This window comes from Cynocephalus volans, chromosome 14 (assembly GCF_027409185.1).
Source record: "Cynocephalus volans isolate mCynVol1 chromosome 14, mCynVol1.pri, whole genome shotgun sequence".
NCBI classification, from domain to species: Eukaryota; Metazoa; Chordata; class Mammalia; order Dermoptera; family Cynocephalidae; genus Cynocephalus; species Cynocephalus volans.
Window position 1 is genome coordinate 87,743,305 of NC_084473.1, and position 21,471 is coordinate 87,764,775.

The 21,471-nt window shown below is 48.2% G+C and overlaps 2 protein-coding genes across 2 annotated transcripts; both read right to left on the reverse strand.

Moving 5' to 3' along the window:
• Window positions 1-2,960: 2,960 nt before the first annotated feature.
• Window positions 2,961-3,842, reverse strand: LOC134362736 (melanoma inhibitory activity protein 2-like; the record flags this gene model as incomplete). Its single annotated transcript, XM_063077947.1, has 1 exon — window positions 2,961-3,842. A coding segment is annotated over exon 1 (882 nt), but the record flags the coding sequence as incomplete, so codon positions are not given.
• A 12,178-nt stretch (window positions 3,843-16,020) lies between these two features.
• LOC134362675 (melanoma inhibitory activity protein 2-like) lies at window positions 16,021-18,857 on the reverse strand. The gene is given in 4 exon segments (XM_063077852.1): window positions 16,021-16,046; window positions 16,049-16,333; window positions 16,802-17,230; window positions 17,342-18,857. Coding segments are annotated over 4 exon segments (2,256 nt in total).
• Between the last annotated feature and the right edge of the window lie 2,614 nt (window positions 18,858-21,471).

The window sequence follows — 21,471 nt, forward strand, 5'->3', positions numbered from 1 at the left end:
GTCTTAGATCCACAAATTTTTTTTGGTATCTTAAAAAATGTATTATTTTGTTTAACTGACACCTAACAATTGTACATATTTATGGGGTACATTGTGATTGTTTTACTTAAAAAACTAGCTGATTTTATTATTATTATCAAGACCAAACAAGTCTTTAAATCAATGAAAACTTAATTAAGCATAAAGTTACTTTCACATTTGTCTACAACGACAGTAAATACAGTTCTTGGCAAAAAGACACAGCCCTTGGAGTTTAAAACATCCCCAACTGCAAGATTACCTAAATAAAATTCCCATTATTGTTTATGCAATAGTGGATTAGTTAATCAAATTTAAATAATTATACAATCTAGGATAAAATAAAACGGAAACAATTTACTCATAAAATTCATATGTAAATCATCTTTATTTAAAAACTAGTATCCTGAGAATTATAATTCCATCAAGCTTCAATTTGAGCAAAAAAAGTAGGTAGTTCCTTAAACTGAAAATAAAAGATAAGTCAAAACTATTTATGAAGAGAGACCAAAAATATCATCAGGTTTCTTGCTGTGGTTCTGGATTTCAGGAGCAGACTCATTTGAGAGCGGAATCGACCCTGAAGGGAACTCACCCCTACTTTCAGAAGGTGGGGATGGAGGTTCAAATCCAGCTCTTAGAGGAACATAAGGAGGAAAACCCCTCAGTGAAAAGACATTTCTCATTGCAAATGGAGGTGGTGGCTGGACGGGGAAAACACCTGGTAGAAAATAATTTCGAGGAGCTCCATACATGCTTCCTGGAGGAGGTGGAGGAAAAGGAGGTTCTCTCCTCATGAATGGACCCCTCATATCCACTGGAAACAATGGACCTCTGATTGCAGGAAAAGGTGGAGGAGCAAAGCCAGGGCCAGTTGCTTCACTTTCAGCAGGCACAGATGAATGAGGCACATTTACATTACCAAGGTCGTCTTTGGTATCATTTCTACCGGATTCCGTTTGTGAAGACTTTGGCCCATCCACTTTATCCACAGAAGGCATATTAAAACTTTTGAGTTCTGCTGGTCCAGACGGTCCACCAGGATTAGAATCAAGTCTGTCTTCCCTTTGTGGAAGAAGAGCTGGATCAGAACGTGGTTGGCCTGGTGGAGGGATCACCGTCCTCCGGTGCTGTTCCCGTGGAGGTGACAGGAACCCAGATGGAGGTGGTGTCCGGACAGGGAAAACCCTTGGTAGAAAATAATTTCGAGGAGCTCCATACATGCTTCCTGGAGGAGGTGGAGGAAAAGGAGGTTCTCTTCTCATGAATGGACCCCTCATATCCACTGGAAACAATGGACCTCTGATTGCAGGAAAAGGTGGAGGAGCAAAGCCAGGGCCAGTTGCTTCACTTTCAGCAGGCACAGATGAATGAGGCACATTTACATTACCAAGGTCGTCTTTGGTATCATTTCTACCGGATTCCGTTTGTGAAGACTTTGGCCCATCCACTTTATCCACAGAAGGCATATTAAAACTTCTGAGATCTGCTGGTCCAGACGGTCCACCAGGATTAGAATCGAATCCGTCTTGACTTCGTGGAAGAAGAGCTGGATCAGAACATGGTTGGCCTGGTGGAGGGATCACCATCCTCCGGTGCTGTTCCCGTGGAGGTGACAGGAACCCAGATGGAGGTGGTGGCCGGACAGGGAAAACCCTTGGTAGAAAATAATTTCGAGGAGCTCCATACATGCTTCCTGGAGGAGGTGGAGGAAAAGGAGGTTCTCTTCTCATGAATGGACCCCTCATATCCACTGGAAACAATGGACCTCTGATTGCAGGAAAAGGTGGAGGAGCAAAGCCAGGGCCAGTTGCTTCACTTTCAGCAGGTCCAGATGAATGAGGCACATTTACATTACCAAGGTCGTCTTTGGTATCATTTCTACTGGATTCCGTTTGTGAAGACTGTGGCCCATCCACTTTATCCACAGAAGGCATATTAAAACTTTTGAGTTCTGCTGGTCCAGACGGTCCACCAGGATTAGAATCAAGTCTGTCTTCCCTTTGTGGAAGAAGAGCTGGATCAGAACATGGGTGGCCTGGTGGAGGGATCACCATCCTCTGGTGCTGTTCCCATGGAGGTGACAGGAACGCAGAAGGTGCTCCATGAGAATCGGTTAACCTATCACAGCCCGATTCTCCTCTTTCATTGGTCATCTGATGGTCCAGAGTATTCTCTGGGCCTCTTGAGCCTCTTCCTCCTCCTCGCCCTGGAGTCAAAGGTGCGAGTCCGAGTGGAGAGAGAAAAGCTCTCGTTTCGGATGAAGGTCGACCCACTGGTGAGGCACCACATGGGGAATGCTCTCCGCCAAATGCTGTATTTGGAACATCAAGTGCAGAAGGATCTTTTTTGAAAAGTTCAAATTTAAACTCTTTTTCAGCTAATTTTTCTCTCTTGTAAACATTTACTTTCCTTAAATACCTGAGGTGTCTTTCAGCAGTCTCAGCTGCCACCCAGCTGCCATGCGCTTCTTTCTCATAGGCCGTCAACTGCCCTTGATAAGAACGAACGCTTCTCTCCAATTCTCCTTCCACATCTCCGGCTCGCCTTCTGTAGGTCTCCAGTTCCTCAGCCGCATGGCTCATCTTCTCTTCTACTTTGGAAAGTTCCTCCTCCTTCTCTAACCGGTCCTTTTCCTCTACTATTAATTTCCTGTGGAGTTTCATTCCATTTTCTTGATACAGTTCAGTCATTACTTGAAGTTTCTGCCGAAGCTTCTGATTTTCACTTTCCAACTGTGTGTTTTCTGACTGTAAAGATGCTCGTTCAGTCTGGAGATCTGTAATATGCTCTGTAAGCTCTTCCTTTCTTTTATCTACTTCAGACAACTGAGTGTAAATTTGGTTTCTTTCTCCTTCTAGGGTTTTGAAAGAAGCATGTAACCTAGCAGCGTGAATCAGTTTCTTCAAAGCTCCTTCTGGTGGATCATCTAAGCGAGCACCATTTTGTGATTCACTCTTCATCTCCAATTCCAAGTCATCAGCCATCATGTCTTCTCCAAGCACAGCAGCCCAGTCTTTCATCTTGAGCAAGCGTTCAGTCAGAGACTTGATGTGATTTTCTTTCTCACTCAGAACTTGTTCTGCGTGGACTCTGGAGTCTTCAAATGTTATTTTCTGTTTATGAAGTTCACTCACTTGTTCTTTCAATACTTCCGCTTCTTGTAAAAGCTGTTTCTGGCTTTCCCGAAGTTGGGAATTTTCATTCAAGGCATCTTTTATTGCCACCTTCAGACGTTCTTCATTCATTTGAAATATTTTGCAGATTAGTTTGGCTTCAGCTACTTGTGACTGGATGGATTTCGATTCATCTTCTAGGGACTGTATCCTTTTTGAAATATCTGCCACCAATTCGTCTTGCTCACAATGTTTAGATTTCTGTTCTTTTAATTCTATTGCTAGAGAGACTATTTCATCCTCAAGTTTAGATTTGGACCTGCTCAGCTTTCCATAGGTTGCCTCCAAGCTTTGTGCTTCTGTTGACTCCTTCTCAAAGCTGGCACCCTTCACAGCTGACTCTAAGCCTTCATACTCCTCTTGAACAACGCTGAGTTTGTCAAGTAGTTTACATTTTTCTTCAATTAGTCCAGAAAGCTTTTCAGCAAGTCTTTTCTCTCTTCCTACATACAGCCGGCTTCTCACCGATCGAACACTTCTCCACAAAAACAAGAGAATCAAAAATGCAGTAAGAGCCACACATGTCACCAGTTCCCATGGAAAACCAGGGCCCGGTCTCAGGTCTTCAGGCCATGCTGCCACAGTCCTGCACAGCTCTCCCAGGACCAGCCCCAAGTACGGCTGAGGGGCAGCCCCGGGCACCTCCATGCCGCCGAGGCTGCTATGGCTGTGGCCGCGGTAGCCACGGCCTGGCCAGGCCACAACCAGCAGCTGAGACAGCTCTGCGTTCTGTTGGGAACGCAAACCGGCCCCGGCGACAGCGGCAGACACGGCACAGCCGGCCGTGCGGGGAGCCGGGGAGCACTGGTGCCCACCGGCCTCAGGCGTCCCCCACGCACACCCTGGTAACCAGGCCCCTTTGTGACGTCACTTCCGCCACGCGGTTCCGAGCCCGCCCCTGCACGAGCCTGTGACACGCGCTGTCCTCGCCACCCCCCACCTCGGCTCGGTTTCCGCCGGGCCACCTCCGGATTTGAATCCATGTTTATAACGTGTGATGATCAAATCTGGGTAATCAGCGTACTCATCACTCAAATAGTTTTCATTTCTTTGTGTTGGGAAAATTTAAAGTCCTCTCTTTTAGCTATTTGAAATTATCTAATAAATGGGTGCTGACTCTAGTCACCTTACAAAGCTATAGATCACTAGAAATGGTGCCTCCTATCGAGCTGTAACTTTGTATCTGTAACCTCTGCCTTTCACCTCCGCCCCCTACCCTTCCCAGCCTCTAGTAACCACTATTCTGTTTTCTACTTCTAGGGGATCAACTTTTCTTTTGGCAATTTTTTAAAGGAAATTTTGTGATTTTAATTTCTTTCAGAAGAGCATCCTTCCTTAGATATCTGCCAAGAACAAAAGTGTTTTCTTTGGACTAACTTTGCCAAAATAGCCATAGAATGTGGCAATGGAAAGAGCCATGAGACACTCTGGGCTTCACCTGGCCCAACTCTCTCTTTATAGGTAATGGAACAAAGGTCTACAGTAAGTACACTACCTGTCCAGGGTTGTTTAGCTATTTAGTGGCAGAAGAGTGTCATATCTCGAGCTCTGCTGAATGTCAGTGAAATGCTCTTTGTTTAAAAAAAAAACTTCACAGAGGAATATTTTATATATCACGTAATCCACCCATTTCAGGTATGCAATTCACTGAGTTCTAGTAAGTTTATCAAGTTGTGCAGCCATCACCACAAATCAGTTTTAGAACATTTTCACCACACCAATAAGATCTCCTGTACCCAGTTATTTTTTCTTTCAAATTTGATTGGTTATGAATATTCATGGGATACAAAGCTGATTGTCACCGTTCATGCCCAAGCTGTGATGGCCAGATTCATACTGACCGCATGCCCGTTACATTTATTGTATCGCATTTAATGACTTTCATATGTTGAACCATCCTTGTATCCCTGGGATGAATCCCACTTCAGGTGCCTGAAACCTCTGCCAAGTTTCCCTTTTTGGTGCCCATCGGAGCTAGCCTGTGCCACTGGTTCCCATGGAAACAGATCCCTGAGACACCTCCTGCCTTGCAGCATGGACAAAGCACTTGCTCGCCCTTTCCTTTTTTTTTTTTTTTAGCCAGCCACTTAGCTACAACTTTCAGGTCCCCAGGGGAATAAAAGGAGGACTGTTCCAGAGGGGAGGCAGCTGCCCAGGTGTCTGGCCCAAGCTTCCAGCCCACCCTGCCCCCTGGGGAAACGGGGGGAAAGCCTCAGGTCAGGGCACAGCTCCCCAGGAGCCCCTTGGCCTTTCAAGGCCAGGACAGCCCTGCTCCTGTGGCTCCCAGCACACTTCCAGGAGCCCGGACGCACTGAGCGTTTGGAGTCTTCACGGTGGACTTGGGAGGAAGGTGTCTTTATCTCACTCTATGGATGATGACAGGGAGGAGACCCAGAAAAGTAAAAGGGTTTGCCCAAGTCACAGGCTAGAAAGTGACAAAGCCGGGACATAAAGCCTGTTCCTTTCATCCCAAAGCGAGCATGGCGGTCAAGATCCCCCCCAACCGATGATACACCCATGTTTCATACGTCAGCTTGGAGACTTGCTGATCACACTGCCCAAGACAGGCCTGGCCTTCCTTACTGTATGAACTGAAAAGGTAGGACCAGAGAAGCCCACCCCCAAACCAGTGCTGCCCTCTGGAGAGTCACCCTCCCACTGCTCAGAGGCGCTTTCTTTGAAGTTAACAAGCTGTGCAACCAAGGTCAGGACGACTGCCCTGCCCACTGGGCGCCCCCCCCCCCCCGGCCCTGGGGCCTTGGGAACCTCCCACTGCAGCAGCCAGCCTGGAGGGTTCCCCTCATACAACACAGATGTGAACGTGCCTGCCCCCTGCCATGACCCTCTCCCTGCCACTGGGTCCCTTTCCGGGCAGGAGGGAATGGGGATCGAGGACGCCTGAGTAGGCTCCTTGCATCGGCCTCAGCGGTGGCCGTGCTGTGGGCACATGGCCATTAGCAAAGTCCCCAAGAGAGAGTCAGTTTTGCAAGAGTCTTTCGCAGCTATCAGACCCAGAAAAGGGGAGGAAGGCTGCAGGAGTGCTTGCCCTGTTAGCTACGAGCTTGAGCCTGATGGGTTGGAACTGTGGTTTTCCTCCCACGGTGGCAGGAGCCCGAGGCCAGGGCAGTTTGGAAGTGGAAAGGGAAGGAATCATTTCAAGCCTGGATGAAGCCTGCGTTTCCTTATGTTGCAATAACTGAGCACTTCACACTGGAGGCGGCGGTAACGAGACGCGTTAGCTGACCAGGGTCTCTTACTCTCATCCTAGGCAGGGGAGGGGCTTGGCAAGCCCCACCCACAAGTCTTGGGGTCTTCTGGACCTTCCTCATGACCCCCTCCACTCCAGGCCCAAGTTCAAATCCCTCCTACCCAGGACCCCAAGCTGGCAGGTGGAGCCCTTCCGTATCTTTTCCTCAGGCCCTTTCTACTGTTGGGCCTGGCTGAGGGCCAGAGAGAGAGAAATTCCCCCTCAGGGTTTGGGCCCTGCCCCACCAAGAGCCCCTGCCTGTGAGCAAGGCCCCTCTGGGAGGGGGTGCGTCTCACCTTGCACGCGGTGCCCGCTCTTTAAAGAAGCTCAATAAACACCTGTTGCCCCACAAAGCCTCCTCTGGATGCCACAGAACTCGGGGATGTCACCAGGACACTGAGCCAGCACAGCTGTGGAACTGGAAACCACTTACAGCAGCTTTATTTGTGTCCACCTCTGGCCCTTGAAACCTCTTCTGCTGGCCAGTCCTCCCACGGCCAGATGGAAACCTGACAGGCCCAGGCTGCTTCTTGGTAGGGAAATACACGTGGTCTCCACCACTTCACGTCACACAGCACCGCTCGGCTCACGTCCAGGCCCAACGATAAAAAGGGCCTGACGTCATCGTCAAGTCCCTGGCTTTGAAGTGGAGGCCGCTCCCGCAGCTCCGGCCTGGTGGGGTGGGAAGCCTCGGCCGGGCAGCAGGCGTGGTCAGCCCCCAGCTGAACTGTGCTCTGGGTCTGGCGGAGGTTGAAAGCTACACCTCTTTCTCTCATCGGCATCTCCGAGGGTCTTCAGAGCCCGGCCATTGTTCCCACTGTCCCCCTGACTAGGATATTTTGTGTGGGCCTCAGAGAACCAAGGAGCCCCTGACGGGTAGTGGCAGCCCCACCTTCTCTTGGCCTGCGTCTGTTCACTGTCCAGGCTGCCTCCTGGGACTGGGCCTGTGAGATTCCACGCCGACTCTCTCACACGAGGCCCGCACCTGGGCCGTCAGCCCTCTCCTCAGCTCCGCCGTCAAAGCAGCCAGCCTGTCTCTTGCCCTCTAGACTTTGGGGTGGGGGTGGGGGTGAGGCATCAGTCCACTGGATTTCTCCACCTGCGGAGGACACCTCAAAGCCTAAAGCCCTCTTCCTCTGGCTTGATGTGAAGGAGGGCATCTCATCTCACCCTCTGGTCTCAGCTCACCTCCCTGAAATCCCCTCCTCTAACCTCAACACCTGACTCCTTGGTACCCTTGGTGTGGGTGAGGGTTCAGGCCATCTCTTCTCTAAATGCGGCATCAATGTGGGCAGAGGTCAGGGGCTGGGCGGGGTCATCTCACTGCCGGCCTCCCTCCCCACATGGTGCTGTGGTCACCAGTGTTTGTAAGAAGGTTGGACGCTAACTGCTCCATGCTTGTCCAGAAAGTGCAAGGAAGGATTTGGGACCATGGAGAAGGGGCCCGTGGTGTGGACCAGGCTGGCTGCCAGCCTCCTGGTTTGGTCCCTGGCATTTAGGCTCAGAGAGACAGGGTGCTAGGAGGTAAGAGGGGAGGCCCAGAGGGTAGGGAGGGACACTGGCCACAACCACCCAGCGCAGGGCCTCAGGCTGACTCCAGAGAACTCAGTTATGTCCTGAAATGCCACCATCGTACGTTGATTCCTTTGGGTAAGTATTGCCTTTGCTATGCAGCCCACATCCAGTCTCTGCATCCTAGTTTCTCAGCCATCAGGTAGATAAGCAACAAGTCCTGTCTCTCGGTTGATCCTTGTAAAGCGTTTAACACGGTTCCTGGTTGATACTCATAGCTCGATAAATAAATGTTAACTCACACTGCTTGTCCCTTCGGGTAGCATGGGCAGGCTCTCGCCCACCAGGCGACCCTCCCTTAGCACAACTCGGCCAGCTGGAGCTACCCTGGCCAGTCACCTGAGACCTCGGATGCCTTGGCCCATCTGGCATTTCTTTGGCAGAATCTTCCATGGGGCATTTTGCTGGGTGGCAAGGCTGGAGCGTCTGGCACAACTCCCAGGGTCCCCAGTCTGTCACTTCTCCTGCCACAGAGACAGCAAGGACACTTGGTTCAAATCTCCTTGGAGACAGGGCCTGCTCCCACACACCCACAGGGAATGGGGACTGGCAGTGCCACCAGGAGGAAACCTTCAGGGCCACTAGGACCAGGGGACCTGAATCCAAAGTCTGGCGGAGCTTCAACTTATGAGAACTTGAACCAGCCGTGTAACTTCCTGGAACTTCATCTGCTCAACCACAGATGATAATTCACCCCCTTCAGAGACGTCTGAGATTGTGACCTTGAAGGGGCTCTGCTTCACATATACAGTAGCATTAGCATTGTAGAATTCCAGGATTTTAAAACCAGAGAAAGAGGCAATCTATTTTTCTCTGTGGCTATTTCTGTTTCTTTATCCACTGCCGAGTGCCACCCCCTCCCCAGGTGACCAGTGCCCACAGTGATGCTCTCCAAACGAACCTCCTTTGTAAAGCCAGTGTTCAATTGGCTGGGCCAATGTTCCTGGATACTAAATTCCAAAAGTGGCAGCCTTTTCCCATTCACAGGGTGGGGAAGATCAAAGTCAATTTTTTAGGACCACTATTTCTGACAATGATGGACCAGATCACTTGGACCAAATTCCTAGCTGAGGACAACTTAAAAAGCTGCTCAAATGTGTGTGTGTGTGTGTGTGTGTGTGTGTGTGTGTGTGTGTATGTGTTTGTGTGTATACACATACATTCATTCTGAGCAGCTTTTTAAGTGACATATATTTATTTTTTTAAAATATATATATATACATATATTTATATACATATATATATATACACACATATATATATATATATATATATATTTAAGTCTGACTGAGGGTATCAGGAAGCAAACAGGGCAGTGAGGAATCACAGGCCAAGATCTGCGAAAGAAGGAAACCCAGAAACATGTGCCTGGCTTCTGGGGCTACTTTCTCCCTAGAGGGTCTGCTGATTCCCGAAGACACTGTAAAGATGCTGAGCAGGGCTTTCAGCAACTTGTGGGGCTAAAAACTAGGTCCACCAAGAGGAGGGTGTGCCTGGCAAATCTTTCATGCTTTGTGTTTGGACCCCAGAGGGCTTCGCCCTAGGAGTATGAATGAATCAGAGGTAGATCAGCCCTCAAGGCACTGCGAATCATCTCATTTCCTGCAAGTGGATTAAAGTGATCCTATTGTGCTAGATCCTAAGCACCTGCTGCATGTAAACATAATCCTCACAGAGGAAGATAAGTTCATCCTAGGCCTCAAGTTATTTCTCCAGGTTTTCCGATACAATACGTGGTACTCAATCAAAAATAACCAGGTATGTGAGGAGAAGAGACAGAACTAATAAACATAACCAAGAGAAACAACAGACACTAGAAACAGATTCATGGGGACTCCATAGAAGGGAGTTACTGAACTTTAAAATAACTATGTTTAATATGCTCAAATATATAAAAGATGAGATAGGCAACTTTGATAGAGAACTGGAAATGATTTTTTTAGTTGTTTCTTTTTCATTCGTTTTAATCTCATCAATTGCAATTTAAAATGCCGGGCGCTACTTTCCCTGCACAGGGCAACAGATGAGTAACAAGCAAAGAAACCCCTGGGAAAAGACAAAAGGAGGCAAGTGTTTTGCATTCAAGGACACTCGTCTGAGAATGTGCTTGCAGCAGTGACAATACATTGCATGTGCACCATTTCTAATCCTAGTAGAAAATCTGTTACTGGCTTATAAGGTGCAATTAAACATAGACACTCCCTGAGACCCAGCAGACCAGAATCTTAAAGTGCTTTCTGCCTTTGAACAAGAACCCATCTCCCTCTTCCCTTGTGCCCACCCAGACCCAGCTCTGTCCCTGGCCCAGACAGCGATGGCACAGATTATAGCTCCCATCAGCCGAGCGTTTGTTCTCTGCCAGGCCCCTGCCAAGGACTTCCCATGCTTTGTCACAACCTATAGCAGGCTATGACTATTCTCCCCCTCTTATAAATGAAGAAGCTGAGGTTTAGGGAACCCACATAACACGTTCAAGGTGCCCCAGCTAACAAGCGTCACAGCCAGGCTGTGAATCCAGGTCTGCCTGCTCCCGGCGGCATGCTCCCAGGTGGGCCCCACTCCCCATCTGCTGGTTGCTGGAATAATCCCTGGATGCCTAGAGTCAGAGGAGGCCTTGGAATTCTCCTCTCCACAAACACTCATTAAGACCAACTGTGTACAGGGCCCCAGGCTGGGAGACCTGGTTTCAAGGACCCAAGGCCAAGGCTTAGGGCAGTGAGAAGACTTTAATGGATCTGAGGTCTCGCTTCTCTTCCTCTTCTTCACTTCCGGAACTCAGGGTCCAGTATGCAGGGATGACACAGAGATAGGCTAGGGAGGACCCTAGGCCACATGCACAGGATAGAGAGAATAGTGCAAAATCCTGTTCTGGCCACCAGATCCCTCCTGAGAAAGCTGGGTAGGGGCCACTATGGCCCAGGTCCCGAGTCCTTCCCTTGGGAGCCAGTGGCCAGAGAGGAGCTGAGGGCCAGCACTACCGTTTCTAACCCGAGTACAGGCAGACAGGAAGGCTCAGCCTTCAGACAGGCCTTCCTCACCCCACCGGGGGCCAACAAATCCACACTGGGGCTTGTGGAGGGTCCACGCTTTGGGGCAGTGAAGGGCTGGGGCCATGAGACAGAGCCCGCAGCCAGCCCAGACATGGGCCATGGTGGCCTCTGCCTGCTTGGTGGCTTTACCTGATTAGTTTGGTTGGGCAGGAGGGGTCCCTGGGGGCCAGCAAGGTAGCATTGGGGATGAGGTAAAGAGGAGACAAGGGAGAAAAGGACTTCCAGGGAGGGAGAAAGCAAAGGGCTGGGGAGGGTATAGGAGAGAAATTGTAGCCAGTCGGGGGCTGGATGAGGACGGGAGCAACGAGCTTGGAGAGGGGCAGAGGGAGGCGGGAACAGGGGCAGGGCAGATGGGGACAGAGCAGGGTCGGACAGGGCCTCTGTCCCACCCAAGGGAGCCCAAGCTCTTCCTCGTGCGGATGCATCGCACAAGGAGGGTAAGCGGTGGACACCTAGAGGAACCTGTTGGCCCTGCAGCACAACAGAAGTATGGTTTTGAGAATGAATGAAGGGTGGGTGGGGCATGAGTGGAAAGGGGGTGAGAAGGGAATGGGCAAGATGGGGCCAGGTAAGGTGAAGTCAGGGGACGATCCAGGCCTGGACGCCAGCCTGGGCTCTGAGGCAAGAGCTACAGAAATCCTCAGGCTGAGTCAGGGGAGGACAGACAGCCCCAGGGTTCACCTTGCCCTGTTATGGATTAAAAACAAAGCAGGTGAGGCGGAGGGAGGAGAGAGCTGGGCTCCACCTGCCAGTGCCACTGCTGGGCGGGCTGCTCACAGAACCCAGACCCCGCAAGGTCCCCAAACCTGCCTGCCCTCCTGGGCCCTGAAAACCCCCCAATCCCAGCCCTCTCCCTCCCCACCCCCTCAATGTCCCAGCCCCGAGGAATTACGAAGGTGGGAAACTCACCCAATGGACCCTACAGCTTCACGGAGGCGACCCGGGGGATGTGGAAGAGCTGAGTCTCCTCAGAGCTGGTGGAGCTGCAACATCACAGGACAAAAGTCAGTGAGCCTATGGCACAGACTCTCAGCCCCAACACAGGAACAAACCCGGAGCCCTGATGCTCCCACCTCAGAAGCCCCCCAGGGGACAGGGATGTTCTGCAGCAAGAAGGACTGGGGCAGACATGTGGGAGAACTTCCTGGCCCTGGAGCTCCTCAGAGTGTGTGGCTCTTCAGGGCGAGGCCATGAGCCTCCTCTGCCTGGAGGAGGGGCTGTGGCAGGGGGCCGGGCCCGGTGGCTGGAAGGACACCTTCCCAGGCCCCGATGCTCCCCGCAGCCCTGGCAGCTCTGGAGCCTGATGGTGGCGATGGTTGCACAAGAGTGTGACTGTAAATACACACTTAGGAATGCTTAAGATGGCACATTTTATGTTACATGTATTTTACCATAATTTTTTAAAAAGTGGTTGGAAGAGGGAACACTTGAGGAAACTTTCAAGTTTTCCATATTATTTGACTCTTCACATGAGAACGTGTTCATGGAACCCTTGCATGTGTAAATAAGACAAAGGGGAAAACTAATCATATTAAAAAAAAAAAGAAGAGAAATTTGCATGGCTCCCGGGAAGGAAAGGGAGGGAAGGAGGAGAGAGGGGAGAGAGGGCATCAGCCGGGAGCGGCACCTGAAAGTCAGAGAAGGGAGCCTTATGGAACGGCAGGAGAGGGTTCTGGAGAGAAAGGAACACCTAGAGGGGCTTTTTAAGTTGTCTGGCCGAGGACGTGTGCCTCTATACAAGAGCAAAGCCACTGCCAGCCAGTCCCTCAGGACAGCGATTCGCTTTGCCAATGAACATGCTCAAAAAATATTTGAAAAGCTTATCTCATTTAAGATATTGCTTATCGATCTTCCCTGAAAATCCCAGTGAGGAGCCTCAAGTTGCCCACAACCCTCCTCCTGTTACGACGAACACCACACCATCCATCATATGCACAAGAGGGCAGGGATGGCCCTCTGCAACCCAGGGCGTCCCCAGAGGCTGGGGGATTCTGTAACAGAGTGAAGAGTGAGGACGCAGCCTGGAAAGCTAGTCCTGGGGAGAGAGTGGAAGCTGCTCCTCAGAAGGGGAACCTTGGCTGTGCCCACATGGCTCTGAGAGGCTGACGGCCAGCATCCTAGGGATGACCCCCGCTCTGAGGAGCGCGGCCGTTGTGCACACAGGAAATGGCACAACCTCGTTTCTTTTGAAAGAGAACTGTTTCCTGGGCTCTTATGTCCTGGGAGTGCCTGACCCTGTCCAGGCTGCCCACTGTACACACACAGCACTCAGGGAACAGCACCACCACAAGCCGCAGCCCCCCACAACACCGACCTTAACTTCAAAGGCCTGTCGGGGGTGGAGATGGGGACGAGCCACAAGGAGGCCTAATGTTGCCTCAGTGAATCAGTGAATAGAGCCGTTTTATTTCTGGTCCTCCACGGGGCATTTTATATGAGCAGGATGTTAAAACACCCAGAAATCAAGATCACTATCTTCTAACATGTAATAAGATTAAATCTGGTAGCACCATACGAACTTTCAAATAGATAGGTATCAGAATCTTTAACTATTTGGGGGAAAAAAACATGAGATATTGCCTACGCTATCATTACAACTCTAAAAATATGAAATAAATAAGCAAGAACTAGAAAAAACGGAAAAGTGTCAGGGTAATGGGATTTGGGGATGTTTGTCTTTTTCCTTTTTTTTTTTTTTTTTTTTTTTTTTGGTGTTTTTGGTGTCATACCACGACCAGTGTTTGCTGAATGCCTACTCAACAGTTTCTCATTTAAGCTTCACAACAACCCGCAGCAAAGATGTTACCTGCGTTCTATGGATGAGCAAACACGAGCACAGCTAGGGAAAAAGAGATCACTGGAGATAAGTGCAGCAGCGCTGGCTCTCCACCCTGGGCCCGTCTTTCCCTTTGTCCCCACGAAGTGGCGCAATTTACAAGGAGGTGCCCTCTACTGGGCTCAAATCAGTAGTTTGGATATCAGAATCCTGTTCAATATTTTAGATTGCACTTATCCATATCGAAAAGGCAGAGGTTAGACTGGGAAATGCAGGAGCTGACGTGTGTATAAAGGGATGTGAAAAGAACTCAGTATGACTTACAGCAGCAGTTCTCAGACTTGTTGGTCTTATGGACTCTTTGCACTCAAAATTATTGCGGTCCCCAAAGAACTTTTACGTGGGTGAGTTATATCTATTGATATTTATCATATTAAAAATTGTAACAGAAAAATTTTCAAGTATTTATTAATTCCTTTGAAAATAGCACAAATAAATCCCCTAAGTATATCTTATAAAAATAACTGTTTTCCAAAAGAAAACAAAAAACTAGTTAGAAGAGTAACATTATTCTGCATTTGTCAAATCCCTTTAATATCTGAGGGAATAAAGCTAGATGTGGAGCACAAGAGAGTGATGACAAGCTGACACCTGCCAGGGACCTCTTCTTCTGTCTATCTCTGAATCTGCCTGAGAAAAGATCTGTAGATGGTTATGGCCACAGCCTCATTTCCACTTTTCAAATATGGTGCAAGTTTCTTTCTTGGCCAATTCTAATCTGGAAGAATAGAAGGAAGGGAATTGTGGAAAATGTAATTAATTCCCAGCTTAGCTGCAATGACAGAGTACAAACCACCAGAGTGGAATGCCACATATTGTCTTTTTTCTAAGGCATAAATATGACACTTACCAAATTATTTTCTAGATAAGAAGTATCAAAGAATTTTCTAGAGAATTTTCCCCTATTTTACAAAAAAAATGCAAAAAATGAGAAGAAAATCTCATTTATTTAGTTAATGCATACCACCCACATAGGCTCTATAGTGTAGAATGATTTTTTTTTTCTCAAGGATTAAAACTCTTAACGTTACGGTCACATGGAAATCATCCTTAATTTTAACCTAAACATTGCTTGGTGCATATTCTTCAGATATTTCAAGCAAAAATTAGCAGTAATGTATTATTTTTATCATCAGAAAAATGTTAACTGTCAATCATACACACACATGCATAAACATATAATAAACACATCTCCATGTACGAGGGCACTTCAAAAAGCTCAGGGAAGATTCATATTACCTTTCAATGCTATTTTTCCACAAACATTTTGAAGTCCTCAGATACCTGTATATGCAGGATTTCATATGGCTTTCTACCTGTATACAGTGCTCACTGTTTTCTATTCATAAAAAGTTTAAATTAGAACCGTAGAAGCATCACTATGCCCTCCTTACAGGTTTCTTCCTAGATAGTAAAGGACTATGAAACACATAAACACTGGTTAATAATATGCTTCATCTTCTTATCATATCTTCTCACCACAGACTTTTCCATTGCGGTATGTATAGAGGCTTAGATTTCATGTTTTAAGAGCATAAAAATATCCATCGACAGCAAGTTTTTATAAATAGAGGGTCTTGAAGGGTCTTAGATCCACAAATTTTTTTTGGTATCTTAAAAAATGTATTATTTTGTTTAACTGACACCTAACAATTGTACATATTTATGGGGTACATTGTGATTGTTTTACTTAAAAAACTAGCTGATTTTATTATTATTATCAAGACCAAACAAGTCTTTAAATCAATGAAAACTTAATTAAGCATAAAGTTACTTTCACATTTGTCTACAACGACAGTAAATACAGTTCTTGGCAAAAAGACACAGCCCTTGGAGTTTAAAACATCCCCAACTGCAAGATTACCTAAATAAAATTCCCATTATTGTTTATGCAATAGTGGATTAGTTAATCAAATTTAAATAATTATACAATCTAGGATAAAATAAAACGGAAACAATTTACTCATAAAATTCATATGTAAATCATCTTTATTTAAAAACTAGTATCCTGAGAATTATAATTCCATCAAGCTTCAATTTGAGCAAAAAAAGTAGGTAGTTCCTTAAACTGAAAATAAAAGATAAGTCAAAACTATTTATGAAGAGAGACCAAAAATATCATCAGGTTTCTTGCTGTGGTTCTGGATTTCAGGAGCAGACTCATTTGAGAGCGGAATCGACCCTGAAGGGAACTCACCCCTACTTTCAGAAGGTGGGGATGGAGGTTCAAATCCAGCTCTTAGAGGAACATAAGGAGGAAAACCCCTCAGTGAAAAGACATTTCTCATTGCAAATGGAGGTGGTGGCTGGACGGGGAAAACACCTGGTAGAAAATAATTTCGAGGAGCTCCATACATGCTTCCTGGAGGAGGTGGAGGAAAAGGAGGTTCTCTCCTCATGAATGGACCCCTCATATCCACTGGAAACAATGGACCTCTGATTGCAGGAAAAGGTGGAGGAGCAAAGCCAGGGCCAGTTGCTTCACTTTCAGCAGGCACAGATGAATGAGGCACATTTACATTACCAAGGTCGTCTTTGGTATCATCGCTACTGGATTCCGTTTGTGAAGACTGTGGCCCATCCACTTTATCCACAGAAGGCATATTAAAACTTTTGAGTTCTGCTGGTCCAGATGGTCCACCAGGATTAGAATCAAGTCTGTCTTCCCTTCGTGGAAGAAGAGCTGGATCAGAACATGGTTGGCCTGGTGGAGGGATCACCGTCCTCCGGTGCTGTTCCCGTGGAGGTGACAGGAACCCAGATGGAGGTGGTGGCCGGACAGGGAAAACCCTTGGTAGAAAATAATTTCGAGGAGCTCCATACATGCTTCCTGGAGGAGGTGGAGGAAAAGGAGGTTCTCTTCTCATGAATGGACCCCTCATATCCACTGGAAACAATGGACCTCTGATTGCAGGAAAAGGTGGAGGAGCAAAGCCAGGGCCAGTTGCTTCACTTTCAGCAGGTCCAGATGAATGAGGCACATTTACATTACCAAGGTCGTCTTTGGTATCATTTCTACTGGATTCCGTTTGTGAAGACTGTGGCCCATCCACTTTATCCACAGAAGGCATATTAAAACTTTTGAGTTCTGCTGGTCCAGACGGTCCACCAGGATTAGAATCAAGTCTGTCTTCCCTTTGTGGAAGAAGAGCTGGATCAGAACATGGGTGGCCTGGTGGAGGGATCACCATCCTCTGGTGCTGTTCCCATGGAGGTGACAGGAACGCAGAAGGTGCTCCATGAGAATCGGTTAACCTATCACAGCCCGATTCTCCTCTTTCATTGGTCATCTGATGGTCCAGAGTATTCTCTGGGCCTCTTGAGCCTCTTCCTCCTCCTCGCCCTGGAGTCAAAGGTGCGAGTCCGAGTGGAGAGAGAAAAGCTCTCGTTTCGGATGAAGGTCGACCCACTGGTGAGGCACCACATGGGGAATGCTCTCCGCCAAATGCTGTATTTGGAACATCAAGTGCAGAAGGATCTTTTTTGAAAAGTTCAAATTTAAACTCTTTTTCAGCTAATTTTTCTCTCTTGTAAACATTTACTTTCCTTAAATACCTGAGGTGTCTTTCAGCAGTCTCAGCTGCCACCCAGCTGCCATGCGCTTCTTTCTCATAGGCCGTCAACTGCCCTTGATAAGAACGAACGCTTCTCTCCAATTCTCCTTCCACATCTCCGGCTCGCCTTCTGTAGGTCTCCAGTTCCTCAGCCGCATGGCTCATCTTCTCTTCTACTTTGGAAAGTTCCTCCTCCTTCTCTAACCGGTCCTTTTCCTCTACTATTAATTTCCTGTGGAGTTTCATTCCATTTTCTTGATACAGTTCAGTCATTACTTGAAGTTTCTGCCGAAGCTTCTGATTTTCACTTTCCAACTGTGTGTTTTCTGACTGTAAAGATGCTCGTTCAGTCTGGAGATCTGTAATATGCTCTGTAAGCTCTTCCTTTCTTTTATCTACTTCAGACAACTGAGTGTAAATTTGGTTTCTTTCTCCTTCTAGGGTTTTGAAAGAAGCATGTAACCTAGCAGCGTGAATCAGTTTCTTCAAAGCTCCTTCTGGTGGATCATCTAAGCGAGCACCATTTTGTGATTCACTCTTCATCTCCAATTCCAAGTCATCAGCCATCATGTCTTCTCCAAGCACAGCAGCCCAGTCTTTCATCTTGAGCAAGCGTTCAGTCAGAGACTTGATGTGATTTTCTTTCTCACTCAGAACTTGTTCTGCGTGGACTCTGGAGTCTTCAAATGTTATTTTCTGTTTATGAAGTTCACTCACTTGTTCTTTCAATACTTCCGCTTCTTGTAAAAGCTGTTTCTGGCTTTCCCGAAGTTGGGAATTTTCATTCAAGGCATCTTTTATTGCCACCTTCAGACGTTCTTCATTCATTTGAAATATTTTGCAGATTAGTTTGGCTTCAGCTACTTGTGACTGGATGGATTTCGATTCATCTTCTAGGGACTGTATCCTTTTTGAAATATCTGCCACCAATTCGTCTTGCTCACAATGTTTAGATTTCTGTTCTTTTAATTCTATTGCTAGAGAGACTATTTCATCCTCAAGTTTAGATTTGGACCTGCTCAGCTTTCCATAGGTTGCCTCCAAGCTTTGTGCTTCTGTTGACTCCTTCTCAAAGCTGGCACCCTTCACAGCTGACTCTAAGCCTTCATACTCCTCTTGAACAACGCTGAGTTTGTCAAGTAGTTTACATTTTTCTTCAATTAGTCCAGAAAGCTTTTCAGCAAGTCTTTTCTCTCTTCCTACATACAGCCGGCTTCTCACCGATCGAACACTTCTCCACAAAAACAAGAGAATCAAAAATGCAGTAAGAGCCACACATGTCACCAGTTCCCATGGAAAACCAGGGCCCGGTCTCAGGTCTTCAGGCCATGCTGCCACAGTCCTGCACAGCTCTCCCAGGACCAGCCCCAAGTACGGCTGAGGGGCAGCCCCGGGCACCTCCATGCCGCCGAGGCTGCTATGGCTGTGGCCGCGGTAGCCACGGCCTGGCCAGGCCACAACCAGCAGCTGAGACAGCTCTGCGTTCTGTTGGGAACGCAAACCGGCCCCGGCGACAGCGGCAGACACGGCACAGCCGGCCGTGCGGGGAGCCGGGGAGCACTGGTGCCCACCGGCCTCAGGCGTCCCCCACGCACACCCTGGTAACCAGGCCCCTTTGTGACGTCACTTCCGCCACGCGGTTCCGAGCCCGCCCCTGCACGAGCCTGTGACACGCGCTGTCCTCGCCACCCCCCACCTCGGCTCGGTTTCCGCCGGGCCACCTCCGGATTTGAATCCATGTTTATAACGTGTGATGATCAAATCTGGGTAATCAGCGTACTCATCACTCAAATAGTTTTCATTTCTTTGTGTTGGGAAAATTTAAAGTCCTCTCTTTTAGCTATTTGAAATTATCTAATAAATGGGTGCTGACTCTAGTCACCTTACAAAGCTATAGATCACTAGAAATGGTGCCTCCTATCGAGCTGTAACTTTGTATCTGTAACCTCTGCCTTTCACCTCCGCCCCCTACCCTTCCCAGCCTCTAGTAACCACTATTCTGTTTTCTACTTCTAGGGGATCAACTTTTCTTTTGGCAATTTTTTAAAGGAAATTTTGTGATTTTAATTTCTTTCAGAAGAGCATCCTTCCTTAGATATCTGCCAAGAACAAAAGTGTTTTCTTTGGACTAACTTTGCCAAAATAGCCATAGAATGTGGCAATGGAAAGAGCCATGAGACACTCTGGGCTTCACCTGGCCCAACTCTCTCTTTATAGGTAATGGAACAAAGGTCTACAGTAAGTACACTACCTGTCCAGGGTTGTTTAGCTATTTAGTGGCAGAAGAGTGTCATATTTCGAGCTCTGCTGAATGTCAGTGAAATGCTCTTTGTTTAAAAAAAAAACTTCACAGAGGAATATTTTATATATCACGTAATCCACCCATTTCAGGTATGCAATTCACTGAGTTCTAGTAAGTTTATCAAGTTGTGCAGCCATCACCACAAATCAGTTTTAGAACATTTTCACCACACCAATAAGATCTCCTGTACCCAGTTATTTTTTCTTTCAAATTTGATTGGTTATGAATATTCATGGGATACAAAGCTGATTGTCACCGTTCATGCCCAAGCTGTGATGGCCAGATTCATACTGACCGCATGCCCGTTACATTTATTGTATCGCATTTAATGACTTTCATATGTTGAACCATCCTTGTATCCCTGGGATGAATCCCACTTCAGGTGCCTGAAACCTCTGCCAAGTTTCCCTTTTTGGTGCCCATCGGAGCTAGCCTGTGCCACTGGTTCCCATGGAAACAGATCCCTGAGACACCTCCTGCCTTGCAGCATGGACAAAGCACTTGCTCGCCCTTTCCTTTTTTTTTTTTTTTAGCCAGCCACTTAGCTACAACTTTCAGGTCCCCAGGGGAATAAAAGGAGGACTGTTCCAGAGGGGAGGCAGCTGCCCAGGTGTCTGGCCCAAGCTTCCAGCCCACCCTGCCCCCTGGGGAAACGGGGGGAAAGCCTCAGGTCAGGGCACAGCTCCCCAGGAGCCCCTTGGCCTTTCAAGGCCAGGACAGCCCTGCTCCTGTGGCTCCCAGCACACTTCCAGGAGCCCGGACGCGCTGAGCGTTTGGAGTCTTCACGGTGGACTTGGGAGGAAGGTGTCTTTATCTCACTCTATGGATGATGACAGGGAGGAGACCCAGAAAAGTAAAAGGGTTTGCCCAAGTCACAGGCTAGAAAGTGACAAAGCCGGGACATAAAGCCTGTTCCTTTCATCCCAAAGCGAGCATGGCGGTCAAGATCCCCCCCAACCGATGATACACCCATGTTTCATACGTCAGCTTGGAGACTTGCTGATCACACTGCCCAAGACAGGCCTGGCCTTCCTTACTGTATGAACTGAAAAGGTAGGACCAGAGAAGCCCACCCCCAAACCAGTGCTGCCCTCTGGAGAGTCACCCTCCCACTGCTCAGAGGCGCTTTCTTCGAAGTTAACAAGCTGTGCAACCAAGGTCAGGACGACTGCCCTGCCCACTGGGCGCCCCCCCCCCCGGCCCTGGGGCCTTGGGAACCTCCCACTGCAGCAGCCAGCCTGGAGGGTTCCCCTCATACAACACAGATGTGAACGTGCCTGCCCCCTGCCATGACCCTCCCCCTGCCACTGGGTCCCTTTCCGGGCATGAGGGAATGGGGATCGAGGACGCCTGAGTAGGCTCCTTGCATCGGCCTCAGCGGTGGCCGTGCTGTGGGCACATGGCCATTAGCAAAGTCCCCAAGAGAGAGTCAGTTTTGCAAGAGTCTTTCGCAGCTATCAGACCCAGAAAAGGGGAGGAAGGCTGCAGGAGTGCTTGCCCTGTTAGCTACGAGCTTGAGCCTGATGGGTTGGAACTGTGGTTTTCCTCCCACGGTGGCAGGAGCCCGAGGCCAGGGCAGTTTGGAAGTGGAAAGGGAAGGAATCATTTCAAGCCTGGATGAAGCCTGCGTTTCCTTATGTTGCAATAACTGAGCACTTCACACTGGAGGCGGCGGTAACGAGACGCGTTAGCTGACCAGGGTCTCTTACTCTCATC